The sequence below is a fragment of the Fusarium pseudograminearum genome, chromosome 3 (assembly GCF_000303195.2).
Source record: "Fusarium pseudograminearum CS3096 chromosome 3, whole genome shotgun sequence".
Lineage (NCBI taxonomy): Eukaryota > Fungi > Ascomycota > Sordariomycetes > Hypocreales > Nectriaceae > Fusarium > Fusarium pseudograminearum.
The window spans coordinates 7,312,516-7,325,628 of NC_031953.1; the positions used below are offsets into that span (position 1 = coordinate 7,312,516).

A 13,113-nucleotide genomic window follows, 5' to 3' on the forward strand; every position below is an offset into this window, starting at 1 on the left:
TCAGAGAGGACAGAATCTGAACGCTTTAAGTTTATAGCCCTTCCGAATACAACACATACATCATAGTAGTCTTTCCCAGTCTTTGAGAATCAGTGTCCTCTACGTTGTGAAATTATATTGCTAACCTTCGGCTAATTTGCTTCGTCATCAGTCTGGACCCAGAACGCGAGACACCATGGAGAGCCATCACCGAGCTGCTGTCGTGACTGTAAGCTAATCCCTTCTCTTGGTAGTAAAAGTACTAACAACTTGGAGCGCTCTGACACGGGATTTAAATTCCACATCCAAAATGTCCCAATTCCCAAACCACAACCATGGGAAATTCTTATTAAACTCTCCGCGACTGGTGTTTGTGGTACAGACATGGCTCTCGCGGGTGGTTACTTAGGCCCATGTCGCGATATCCTCGGCCACGAAGGAGTAGGACGTGTCGTACAAATTGGTTCCGGCGTAGACCCATCCACCATCAAAGTGGGTGATCGTATCGGAATTGCTTGGGTGCGAGATGCTTGTGGGCAATGTTCCTGCTGTCGTGAACCCGGTGGTGAAGTCCGGTGCTTGGATCAGCAGAACTCGGGGCGAAAGTGGGACGGCACATTTGCTGAGCACTGTCTTGTTCCTAGTCGATACGTATTGACCCTTCCAGACGACCCCGATCTACCAGATGAGCTTGTGGCGCCTATACTATGTGGTGGCGTCACTGCTTACAAGGCCTTGAAGGCTTGTGAAGCTACACCGGGAGACTGGGTAGCCATAGTCGGAGCAGGTGGTGGAGTAGGAGGTCTTGCAATACAGTATGCCAAGGCTATGGGATATCGGGTGACAGCAGTTGACGTCGGCCCCGCAGAGGACTTTTGTATGAAAATGGGTGCCGATGCCTACTTTGATGGCTCAAGTCCTGATACACCAGCAAAGTTGAAGAATCTTACTCCCAATGACGCTGGAGCGAAAGCAGTTATCGTCACAGCAGGATCAGGCAAGGCTTATCAGAATGCCATTGATCTTGTCGCCGTCTTTGGTACTCTCGTTTGTGTGGGGATACCATCTCCCGATCAAGCGATGAGTCTGCATCCTCTGACTCTCATAGATCGAGGAATCAAGCTCTTCGGAACGATGGTAGGAACGAGGACTGAAACGCTTGAGGCTCTTGAGTTTGTGCGAAGAGGTGTTGTCAAGCCTATTGTTCAGACGGTCGGTTTCAGCGAAATCGAAGATCTAGCGGAAAGATTCTCAACTGTATGTACATTGTACTCGCGTTGAGTTATGGATTCAGCTGACCCTTGCAGACATCCGGAAAACTGGTTATTCGGTTCTTATGCACCTGAGCCCATACGAACACCTACCATATTGGATTGGCAAGCGCTGGAAGATACTACCCTCATTTACTTAGAATATTCATATTAGCACAAAGAACAAAGAAAACATATGGACGATACTCTCTAAATAGTACATAGATTACTGACAGATCGTATCGTCCTGCTGCAAATAATATAGAGCTAACATTAACCAGTCCAGGTATGAAATACTTTAGGTATATGAGTTAAGACTACTGTGGAATTTCTGTTATACTACGGTTAGGAGCATCACTTTTTTTTCACTAAGAAGGATAACTCGCTAGCACATATGAGTTAAGACAGAAGCGAACCTTGTACACTTCTTCATAATGGAAGCCCAAGATTGCCGTATAGTCATATTCATTAGATCGTTGTTCGTCTTGTGATTTAACATGAGTCAGATTAGCTATGGGATCTAATGCTTACCAAGAGAACAAGAAAAGATGTTGCGTCACTATCTGTAAAATCTACCGCGTTTTAATCATATCGGTCAGAGTACAAGCAAGACTCATCAAGCATATATAAGCATACAGTAACTACTCATCAGGTTTAAGTAAGTACCACAAGATCACCAACATGTATGTGTCCAATTATTATGTATCTAGTTTGATATATTTACAGTTTGAGAATGCCATCAGACACAGTTAGCTGTGCCGCGGGACATAATCTAGGTTACTCGTTAAACTACCCTTTATTCCCAGCTGCTTGAGAAGGCCCATGCACCAATCATGCCCGGAATCCTTGCCCGGGCTGACCAATGACTGCGATAACGTCCTGGCTTGCAGTTGATGAGGTTGACAAAGGTTCAGTTCCCAGTTTTTAGATGGTCCCGTCAGGGTACACTGAGGACAGCTTAGAAACGCGTAAAAAGCATCCGTCTCTGGACTCAAGTAGCCTACTGGGAACGTTGACTGCACAACCGCCAATGCCTTTCCCAATATCCAATTCTTAGCCTTTAATGCTTGCTCGAAGGTAGTAGCAACGCTTTCCTTAGGGAAGTGCACAAGGCGACTCGCAGACTGTAAGTAGAACTTTGCTAATGACTTAGCTTTAGACTCTTGAATATATCGATGTGTATTCTCTCTTATTCTCTGCTCGGCGACGTCGAAAATGGAAAGGTCGTATGTTACTCGGTAGGATTCGGAAAGAGTCAGATTCTGCACAATCGTATATAAACTGTTTCCGATAATATCTTGTGATTCTCGGTATGCGCACATAATAGCATTGCTTAGAAGATCTCGCAACTCATCAAAGCCGAACCCTATTTCTCGCGCGTGCGCTGTGACATTCTCACGGTCAAGGATGTCAAGTAGCGGAAAATAATCCATGTTCAATTGTTGGCCCTCGATATGGCAATCAAGTATGCTCTTCTCAGAGATAGTTCTGGCTCTCAACAGATCGAGTTCTGTCAAGTTTAATTCTTGGCTGAGCCGGTTCAGCTTTTCCTTTCTGAGTACCCCCGAACAAGCTCTAGTGAATATTTGGAGTAAAGGACGAGAGTTCCTCTTGTAACCATCAACAAGAACGAAGTGCACATCCTCAGAAACACCCCTTTTCTTGAAGTCTTCTGGACAATTGCAGGGCCTTTCAGGATCTACAACTAGAGCCGGCCAATTCGGGACACCATCAGCTATGTATCGAGTTGCACAGCGGATGATATCACAATGATCAACATGTTGTTGAGCCATTCCAACGCAGTCTCCAGGACATTCAAGATGCCCGGCTTCTACCAGGAATCGAATCCATCTTGTATCTAGCTGATTGGATAGATTGAGGTTTTGTCCGATGATTTTAGTAACTTGGCATATCAAGTCATGGTTTCCAGACGAGTTGCCATATATAATAGTGTAGAATGGCACTCCATAACGGTGCAAATCAAATGAAAAAAGAGTAATCATAGCTTCATTTACGGAAGACTGCCACTTCTTATCCATCCAAGGCATTTTGTGGGCGAGAAGGCTACCTTCCACCATGCCAACAAGAAGTCCGTAGGATTCTGATTCTGGAGTCAAGAATTGAATATGAGTCTGCCAGTATTTCTCAGCGTACTGAAGAAAAGGGAAATGGGACGTAAATGGGTATTTGACATCGACCACGGCCTGGGTGCCGGTGAACCGAGACGGATTAGTCGTTTCTTTCAGTTGAGTAGCAGACTCCATCAGTTTGATAGCTCTTGCCCTGACGCCACCTGGAGCGAACTCCCTCGTGACTTGCTGGGTGATGACAGAGAGATTCATCCTTTGGAACAGATCACTAGGCCTTTCGTTTCTTGTATGCTGAAGTGCTGTGGAAGGGCTTTGTATATTCAGGTAGGTCAAACAAATTTGACCAACGTGATGATCTGCCTCTTGGTGATCGATGTGAAAGTCCTTCCAGGGTCCAGAATCGGTTTTGGACAAATATTCAAGGATCGAATGGTGACTGAAGCAAACAGCGTTGTCTTCCTCGTCGATACGTACAAGATTCTCACACCATTGTGTGAGTTTCTCTATACCATTGATCCGAGATCGAGGATCAATCACTCTGTCCCCGACTTTTATTGATAGTGCTTCCTGGAGCTGATCGACCTCCAATGGTTCGCGCACAGCTGCTGTCCAGCGAAAAATAGTTTGGGCAATCTCGGCATTCTTGTGACGGAGTATTCGATCAAGTGCACGATCAAGGGTAGCGTTGAGCTCAGACGGCAAGGTTTCGAGGGCTTGTATGATGTCCGCATCACATTTTCGACTGCATAGATCTTCAATGGTAAGAAACGCCCATAAGAACCTGTAATATGATAAGTAAAGAGTTCAAGCAAGCCAATAAGTAGAGTAGAGTCATACATTCCCTGCTCTTTTAGTGAAATGGATCGAAGAATCTCTTCAGCAAGATTGATGTCGCCCAGGATGAGTTCGCCCTTTGAGATCTTCTCGCGGAGTATGTCTTCAGCGTATGTCAAAATATCTTGGCTCGTTGTTTTCGATCCTGTTACGATATGTAAAGTAGAAGTGAACCACGTTCTGATATCATGGTTGAGGGTCTCCCTGCAAGACAGCAGTAATTTGACTTTTCCAGATGTGCTTTCGTTTGCGAGAAGATCCGATAGGAACCCAAATAGTCCCCGCCGCTCCTCTGTGTCGCACTCGTCGATGCCATCAAGGACTATGAACCACTTTTCAATCAGTCCGAGTGAACGATAAAATAGCTTCTTCAATGAGTCGCGGGAATAGTCTTGGTCTTTCGCCAACTCTAAATCGCTGTACAGGTCCTTGCTTCCAACAATCTTAGTTAGAGAGGGGCGTGAGGCAAGTTGAAAGACTAGCGATCGAAGGATAGTATCGCACTGGAGACTCTCAGAATCGTCGAAGCGGGAGAAGAAAAAAGAGACGACTTGGGATGGACTTTGCTTGTTGTTGATGAATTCGATGATGGAGGATCTGAGAAGTTAGTACTATTATTTCAACATCAAAATTTCTGGGCCAGTACTCACGATAGAATGGTCTTTCCAGAGCCAACTAAAGCCAATGTCAATCTTGTTGCTTGTCAAGCAGTTCGAAAACTAAACTCACTCTTGCCTGCGATATGCAAAACGGGTGCCTCTTTCAGAGCGTACCAGTCTTTGAATTCCTGTTTCTCAAATACCCAAGACGCAGTATGCAGATGCCGTTTGTTCCGGGCACTATTGAGACTTGTGGTGTATCGATTATAAGTGCTCAATGCATCAAGTGCTTGCCGTTGCTTACGCTCTGCAAGTTGTCATGAGCCACCAAGATCGAGAATCCGCTGGTCAGAGCGGGGACTGTAACATACCAGTGGATGACTTTCTGAAATCTATCCTGACTTTACTTAACTGGTTCCAGTTCTTAGACAGGCTTGCAACTACCAGACTGCGATTCTCAGACGCCTCTTCTCTCTCCTTCTCTTGCATCTTCTGCTCGTGTCGATCGGTCTTTGCTTTCACAAGTTCGATGTCGCGCTGGACATCATCCGCTTTGGTCTTGACAGCATCAACATACTGTCGCATCTCGGACTGGAACGAGCTTGTAAAAGCCTTTGCGATTTGAGTCATTGCTATAGCGATATTAGATAAGCCCCGAATAGGGTTTTTAACCAGTGTATTTTTTCTTAGAGCACACGTACTTGGACGATGAGCCAAGGTCACAATCTGCTCGCAACAAATGATGATAGCCGTATTGAATTGACATATCGAGTCTCGTAACTCAGTAGAGGTTTTGAACAACAGTTGATACTCGGAGAACCTGGAATTGAGACTACTAAAACCATGTAGCAGCTCCACAAACGATTCAAAGTATGAGACGAAATTGCTGAGTATCTAGAAAACAGCATATCAGCATCACTCGTGTTCAGGTCTCTAGGCATTAGAGCCACTGTTACCACAAAGGTCAATCTGACAGACCCCCAAATCAAGGCTGCCAGTTCTGGGTTTGACGATACGAAAGTATCTATTGCTGGAAAGAATTGTTGAATTGTTTGAAGAAACGACGATAGCCTTGTAGCAACGCTCTTGCCTCTCCGCTTTGGATCGGAGCGATCAAGCTCAGCTGTGAATATGATTACAGCCTGGATATCGTGCGGGGTTGCCTTCAGGCCCTGGAGTCTGACTCTCTCATCGTCTTTGAGATGCGCCTGGAAGCGGGCGACCGCAGTTTCAAGTTCAACCACAGCATCCGACCTAGTTCTACCGGTGGCTCTTTGAATGATGGAGCGTGAGGCAAGAGATTGAGAATGTTCCATGACTGAGTTGAAGTCTCGAGGGTGCCCAAAAGTGAGGCTGAGTGAGCATTGCCAGGATTATATTTGCATGATCCGAGATTGGCTAATAATCAATTGCTCTGAAACCCGCACTGTGTAGACACGTGATCTTTACAAAATTGATCTCCAAAGTCACTTACTTAGGCCTTGCTGTTCATATAGCAATGCGGTGCTGAACAACATGTGCAGCAGACATTTGATGCCTATCGTCAGTGGTTTGGTTTGTACTACTAGATTAGCGGCTTTAGATATAGGCTGCCATTTGTGTATCTCTAGCACATACGACCAAAGGTAGTGGAAAATACGGGATCCCGTCCGCTCTCCCATAGTCAAGCCACTAACCGGCGGATTAGTAGTTGGGTCGGTGACGACCAGCGAATCCCCGCTGTTGTATGTGTTTTTTGCCATTTCCTCAATTTTTGCGGGTAAGTTGTACCTTCCTTTTGTTATGCAGGTAGCAAAACGAACGAACCTTGCTTACTGAAGTCACTAAAAACAACTGGTAGGCATGTGTCCTTCCCGGTTGCCTGTCTACAACTGCGTCTTGATATTCTCAATCCGTAAGAAGCGGTAGAAGTTATTTCTCTCAAGAGTCACTTATCGAAACCAACCCTGCCTAGCTTGCCAAGCCCAAGTCTTCTGCTTACGTGGGATGTCGCCTGTTGCCTGATTAGACGAATTGCGCTTCGCGGCGCAGTAGCGTTATAACATGCTACGATGCCCCAATCTCACCTCTCTTCCGGTGTCACCAACGTCAGAAATCACAAATATGCTACTCGACGAACTTGACGCACCTCTAGACGATGTTGTTGTAGTTGATCGACTGCACATCGCGGACTATAACGAGGCCAACATTCTTCCCCAGGACAAGACTACTCTGAACCAACTCCTCAAATGGCTTAACCCTACCAAGTACAAAGGCGACGGAAGCGAACTCAAGAAACACACTACCTCGCATCTCCAGGGAACCAGTCAGTGGCTTATTGACTCACCCATCTTCGAACAGTGGCACCACGGCAACAACCATGGAATTCTGTGGATTCGAGGAGTGCCTGGCACAGGCAAATCCGTTCTCGCAGCAAAGTTGATTGCTCATTTAGCTTCGGAAGAAGTCCCTGTGCTGTACTTCTTCTTCCGTTATACCATCCAGTCGAATCATCGCCCCGAGGCAGCCCTTCGTGACTGGATCGCTCAAATATTGCCTTTCAGCCCACCGCTACAGCTTGCATTGAAGAACCTGACATCTGGAGATATAAACGTGGGTTCTGTGGAAGATCTCACTATGCCAGAGCTATGGCACCTCCTCCGGCTTGCCTTGAGAACTATCGGCAAGGCCTATTGCGTGGTAGATGCTCTGGACGAAATGGATCACGAGTTCATGGAGCATTTCCTGCAAGTACTTGATCAGCTGGGCAATATCCACCCGGATAGAGTAAAACTCATCATTACGAGCCGACCCATCGCGACAATCGAGAAGATTGTCAGAAATCTGAGGCTGTTGGACATTCGCCTTGGCAAAGACAAAGTGGATCCAGATATCCTCAAATACCTCCATCATAGACTGGATCAAATGTCTCTGACCTTGGAAATTCGCGATACTATTGTCCACGAAGTGCTCAAGAAGTCTGATGGCCTTTTTCTCTACGCCAAGTTCGCTATGGACACTATATCTAGACTCGAAAATGCGACGACGGAGACTGTGGCAATAGCTCTTGATAGCACACCTGTTGACTTATCTGTCATGTACAGAAACCTCTTGCAAGAGCATATGGGACGTACAGATCTGCCTGAGGGGTTATGTATTCTGGTTTTGCAGCTTGTCACTCACGCTACCAGGCCTCTACGCCTACTCGAGATAGCCGACTGCATCAAAGTGACCAGACCCCAGTTTGGTCAAGATATTGGGATCTTGAAAAGCCTTATACGAACTTCTTGCGGGCCTCTATTGGAAATCCTTCCAGACGAGTCTGTTCGAGTTGTTCACCACTCCCTGACAGAGTATCTATTTGGAATGACTCGATCATCGCCTGACAAAGACATCCCGCTGTTTGAACCAGGTCCAATGCACAATCTTCTTGCACTTATATGTTTGTCGTATCTCCGAGCAGGTTATTTAGACACTCTGAAGTATAGGAACGCCATTTTGGACTATATGGGGCTGAACGGAAGAGAACACGAAGTACCACCGTTTTTTATCTATGCGACAAACAACTGGCACGTGCATACCAAGAGGTCCTCACACCAGGGCTTACCGCAAGACGAAGTCAATAGCAGTATTCTTTCACTGCTGATGGCACCAGAGAATCCCAGAAAGCTCGACGCGCTGGGCCATCAATTCAATGGGAGCGGTATAAAATATTATGAACAATTGCCACGAGACCAGAATATCGCGCTGGAAGCGGAAGCGATTCTTTATGCAATTCGTCTGGATTTGACCAGCTTTGTCCAGTATTTCTTCAGTCACAATAACGGAGATGCAGCCACGTACCCCGGAGATCGAGGTATTGAGCCTCCGTTGCACCAGGCCATAAGGAATGGGAACCTGGACATTGTTCGTCTGCTTATCAAAAACGGGTCCAATACAAGCCACCATAGCTGGCACGGCAACACACCACTCCATCTGGCACTTGAAGGTACCTGTAGAAATAGGCGCACCCACCATGCCATAGTTAAACACCTTCTGGAAATCGGTGCCGATCCTTGGAAGGACCGACATGCGAATCGGCATGCCTTCAATTGTTCTATGGGTTATTCTAGACCCTCTTCATGCCCTCCGATTAAACAGGCTTTGACGAAAGGTGATGAGACAACGGTCAAATTGTTTCTGCCATACATCGAGTCTAAGGAAGTGGCTCAGAAAGCTTTGGATTGGGTCATCAATGGGTCTCAGAAGGCTGAGATTATCCATCTGATCCTGAATCTGGGGCTCGTGGACATCAATGGCCGTACTGATGGCGCGACGCCGCTGTTTAGAGCCTGTACAAACTTTGATCCAAAGGCCATATCAATACTCCTTGAAGCTGGTGCGGATCCGAACGTCCGTTTCGACAATGGTTACATTCGAAACTATGTCGATAATGATGCAAACGAGGGACGTAATGTGATGTACGCCTTGGCTGCGCCGTCTGAACATCTTTATCAAGCCAATGGAGGACTTCCGGACAAAAGAATCGAAGAATGTTTTCAACTGGTTCTCGCTGCTGGTGCTGATGGTAGGGATGCCTGAAATATGCGTTGTTAGTAAGAAGTAAAGCTAACGATAATAGTGAATCAAGTTGATCGTTCGGAGGAAACACCGCTGCACCTAGCCAAGAAGCCTCTTATAGCCAAACTTCTTCTTGATGCTGGAGCAGATCCCGTCGCTGAGAACGAGGATGGATTGATGCCGCTTCATGTCGCCCACGACCTTGATTTGTTAGAGGTGCTCCTAACCAAGACAGACATCAACATTAGGAATCGCCATGGGAAAACCGTTCTACTTCACACTTTGTCTGGCCTAGATGGGAAGTCGACATCTGAAAAGGCCACTAGACTTCTAGACTTAGGTGCAGATCCTAACATCATTGATAACAATGGTGATAGCATCTTGCACTACCTGGCCAGCAGAGAGGGGATCAGCACCCCTGGCAAAAGACGTTTGTTGGAGCGGTTGATTCAAAATGGTGTAGATGCAAATCTCAGAAACAACAAAGGACAAACCGCGATACACAAGCTGAGATTTCGAGGTTTAGACTCCACAGTGGCCGATTTACAGGCTATTCTTGAGCTGACAAACATCGATATAAATGCAGTGGACGACGACGGGAATACATTTTTCTCTCTTGTCATTGAAAATGAACGGGTTTCGGGGGATGACAGGAAGGGAATGGAAAGACTAATGGCTGTGCTTGTCAAGGCTGGGGCTCGTTTTGATGTCACCGGTAGACGAGGACGACCACTGCTGCATACTAAAATTGGACAACGCGGCGATGGAAAGATTTTGAAACTCCTGGTTGATCATGGTGTTGACCCGGAACAAACTGACAACGAAGGAAATACGATCTGGCACGCCGCAGTTCCTAGACTTGTTTCACCGATGTCGACGACAGAACTACTTTCCAATATCGTTTCCCTAGGTATAGACATACGGAAACCCAACAACCAGGGAAGGCTTCCCTTACACGTTCTTTGCGAGCAAAACGAAGACAGAATGGCTACCGGGCTCAAAGACGGAACGACCTTATTTGATTACATGATGGAGCAAGGGCAACAGGACATGGATAAGGCAGACAACGACGGAGTCTTGCCGATCCATCTCGCTTCGGCTTCGTCTACGCTTTTCACGAGAATGATGCTTGACGCGGGGGCGGACGCTACCCTGGCCACACACGAGGGACTAAATGTCTTCCATATTGCCGCTCGATGCCGACAGAGTAACAGAATAGGTCTCGTTTGCGACTGGTTTAGGGCAACAATGAGCATGGATAAATTATCCGAAGCGGTTAATGCAAAAGACAGACGAGGGCGAAATCCTCTGTACTACGCTTGTGCGTCGGGTCACTACCAATCAGTGGAGCTTCTCATCAACGCAGGTGCAGTAATTGGCTTCAATACCTACGAGGGATCGGCCCTGGAGGGTTGCGTCGAGTTTGAAAGGAACCTCAAAGACTGGCAGGCTAGGGGCAATTGTACATCTGGTGCCGTCTACTTGGACGATACAACAAGGCCCAAAAAGGACAGAGGCTGGCGTTCATCTCCAAAGCGTGGCACTTATCATGAATATCGAATCGACGAAATCCTCGACCTTCTCGTCACCAACACCACTTCAGCTAGCTGGCGAGAGATTGATCGGGCTATCGTTTTAGCCGCGAATCAACAGCATGACTATACAGTGGAGTCTCTACTGCGAGTTAGGGAGTCATTGGGTATGGAAGAACCATTGATGTGCGCAGCTGAAGTGCAGTCGTGTTTGGAACGGAGAGCATCAGTCTTGGCAAGTGTGGTAACCGTGTCAGCCGAAAGAAGAAGCCGTTCGGTAGGAGAGGTGTTTTCTGACCGAATACGGTTCATCATTGATCAAAGACTTCACCGCGCCATCCCTTCATACGTCAAAGATTACTCGCCCAAACCAGGGATCGAAGAGTTATATGGAGTTTCTCTCGACCTTGTGCTCTCTGGTTTCGCAGACCCTCTCGATGTCTTGCTTACACCAGACCTTGTTTCAACCCTTGAGAACTGCAGTAATTCTACGGAAGATGGAGCACGGATAGGAAAGGCCAGGGATATGGTATCGCTGTTAGCTGCTGCTTGCCAGTCGGAACAGCCCAACCTGCCTGTCATTCAGGTGCTAGTCAAGAAAGGGGCCAGACTGGATAAATGTTTCACACCGGAAGGATGTTCATTCCACTTCCAAACGACTCCCCTCCATGCCATCATCAAAACTGTCAATCACTGGTGGAAAATAGCACAGGCTCTTCCATACATACTTGACCAAGCTATAGACTTGGAGGTTCGGGATGGGGAGGGACATACACCTTTGAATGCAACTCTGGAGGAGAAAGACCATCGTCTCTGGAGCTGCCAAGCCACGGAGATGCTTTTGCGAGCAGGTGCGGACCCGTCCAGTATTAACAAGGCAGGAAAGTCCTGCCTTGCGCATGCTATGGGTAACGAGTCGCTGTTCAAACTACTTCTTCGTCATGGAGCAGAGATTGGTCCGGCTGCGCTGGCAGCAGCTATCCTCGCCAAAGATGTCAATATGTTGGAGATGATGTTGGTCTCTGGCGCCGACCCAAATGTTCGAAAGGTGGGCAAGGAAATACCGTCCTCGGTGTCACCGACTGGATGCTGGGAGCCTGGCGTGGAAGATCCAAGTGGCGAAAGTGAATTGTATCCTCTCGATGTCTTGATCACGAGTATGGGGTACGAAGATCACGACGCTGTTTGTGAAGATATGATGAAATTACTATTCGATTACGGCGCAGATCCAAACGGACGCTATTCGAAAACAACCATGGTGCACCGGATTCTCCAAACGAAAGATGCGCGTTATTTTTCGGTCCGCAGCAGAAGGAATTGCTATGTTGATACTATTGTTCAGCACCCGCTACTGGACGTCAATCTCAAGGACGCAGGCGGTATGACGATACTTCAGACTGCTTACGGAGCGGGTGATCTGAAATCAGCACAGATTCTTATCGACAGAGGCTGCAATGTTGATGGGCAGGACAAAGATGGTAGAAATATTCTGCATCTTAGACGTAGGTTTGGGTTCCACGAACCCCAGGCCCAAATGGACTTCATTGAGCGTTTGGTCGATCTCGGGCCAGAGCTATTGAATCAAGGTGATGGGCACGGTCAAACCCCGCTTCATTATGCGATACGGCATATGGCTTCTGAAGAAGAAATTGAGCTGCTCGTGTCGAAAGGTGCAGATGTTTGCGCAAAGGACGATAATGGAGACACTCCTCTCCATTTTCTCTTCAAACAAAATTGGACACTTACTGTGAACGATGGTAACATGATACTGGAAGAGCGCAAGAAGAAGCTGGTGGGCCTGTTTATGTCAAGGGGCGCAGACATCAACGCCCGTAATGAAGCGGGCGAGACACCTGTATTCTCGTGCTACCGTGAAGGTGGTCTCGAAGCTCTTGTTCCACATGACCAAGACATGCGCAAGACACTCGAGGATCCAAACGCTTACCTTGTCTGGCACAACAAACTTCAAGTCAAGACTGCCGTGGAACAAGCGCCGATTCTATGGGCACTATTGGATGAATTTGGTGTAGATTGGACAGCTGTCAATAATGAGGGACAATCACTGTTGCATGTTGTGGCAGCAGAGCCGAAAGGGTTGAGCAATAAACGGCAGCGAAGGTTCCAATTCTTGATGGGTAAAGGATTGAATGCCTTGGAGGAGAATAATATGCATCAGACGGCTTTGGATGTTGCAGCTGCGCATGGAGCGGAGGATATTCTAGCTTTGTTTAATGTTGAGTAATATATGTGCTTTCTAGTTTGGTAACATGAAATAGAAGACTAATTCTCA

At 47.0% G+C, this 13,113-nt stretch overlaps 3 protein-coding genes across 3 annotated transcripts, besides 1 other annotated feature; 2 read left to right on the forward strand and 1 right to left on the reverse strand.

The window, feature by feature from the left end:
* Positions 1-175: 175 nt before the first annotated feature.
* Positions 176-1,390, forward strand: FPSE_02903 (uncharacterized protein; the record flags this gene model as incomplete). The annotated part of the gene is made up of 3 exons (XM_009256022.1): positions 176-208; positions 256-1,236; positions 1,274-1,390. 3 exons carry the CDS (start codon positions 176-178, stop codon positions 1,388-1,390), a joined length of 1,131 nt encoding a protein of 376 aa, XP_009254297.1.
* Positions 1,391-1,978: 588 nt separating this feature from the next.
* Positions 1,979-5,382, reverse strand: FPSE_02904 (uncharacterized protein; the record flags this gene model as incomplete). The annotated part of the gene is made up of 5 exons (XM_009256023.1): positions 1,979-4,100; positions 4,157-4,750; positions 4,804-4,828; positions 4,883-5,059; positions 5,124-5,382. 5 exons carry the CDS (start codon positions 5,380-5,382, stop codon positions 1,979-1,981), a joined length of 3,177 nt encoding a protein of 1,058 aa, XP_009254298.1.
* Positions 5,383-6,360: 978 nt separating this feature from the next.
* Positions 6,361-6,487: a repeat region.
* Positions 6,488-6,855: 368 nt separating this feature from the next.
* Positions 6,856-13,065, forward strand: FPSE_02905 (uncharacterized protein; the record flags this gene model as incomplete). Its single annotated transcript, XM_009256024.1, has 2 exons — positions 6,856-9,298; positions 9,353-13,065. The coding sequence occupies 2 exons, from the start codon at positions 6,856-6,858 to the stop codon at positions 13,063-13,065; spliced, it is 6,156 nt and encodes a 2,051-aa protein (XP_009254299.1).
* Positions 13,066-13,113: the final 48 nt, after the last annotated feature.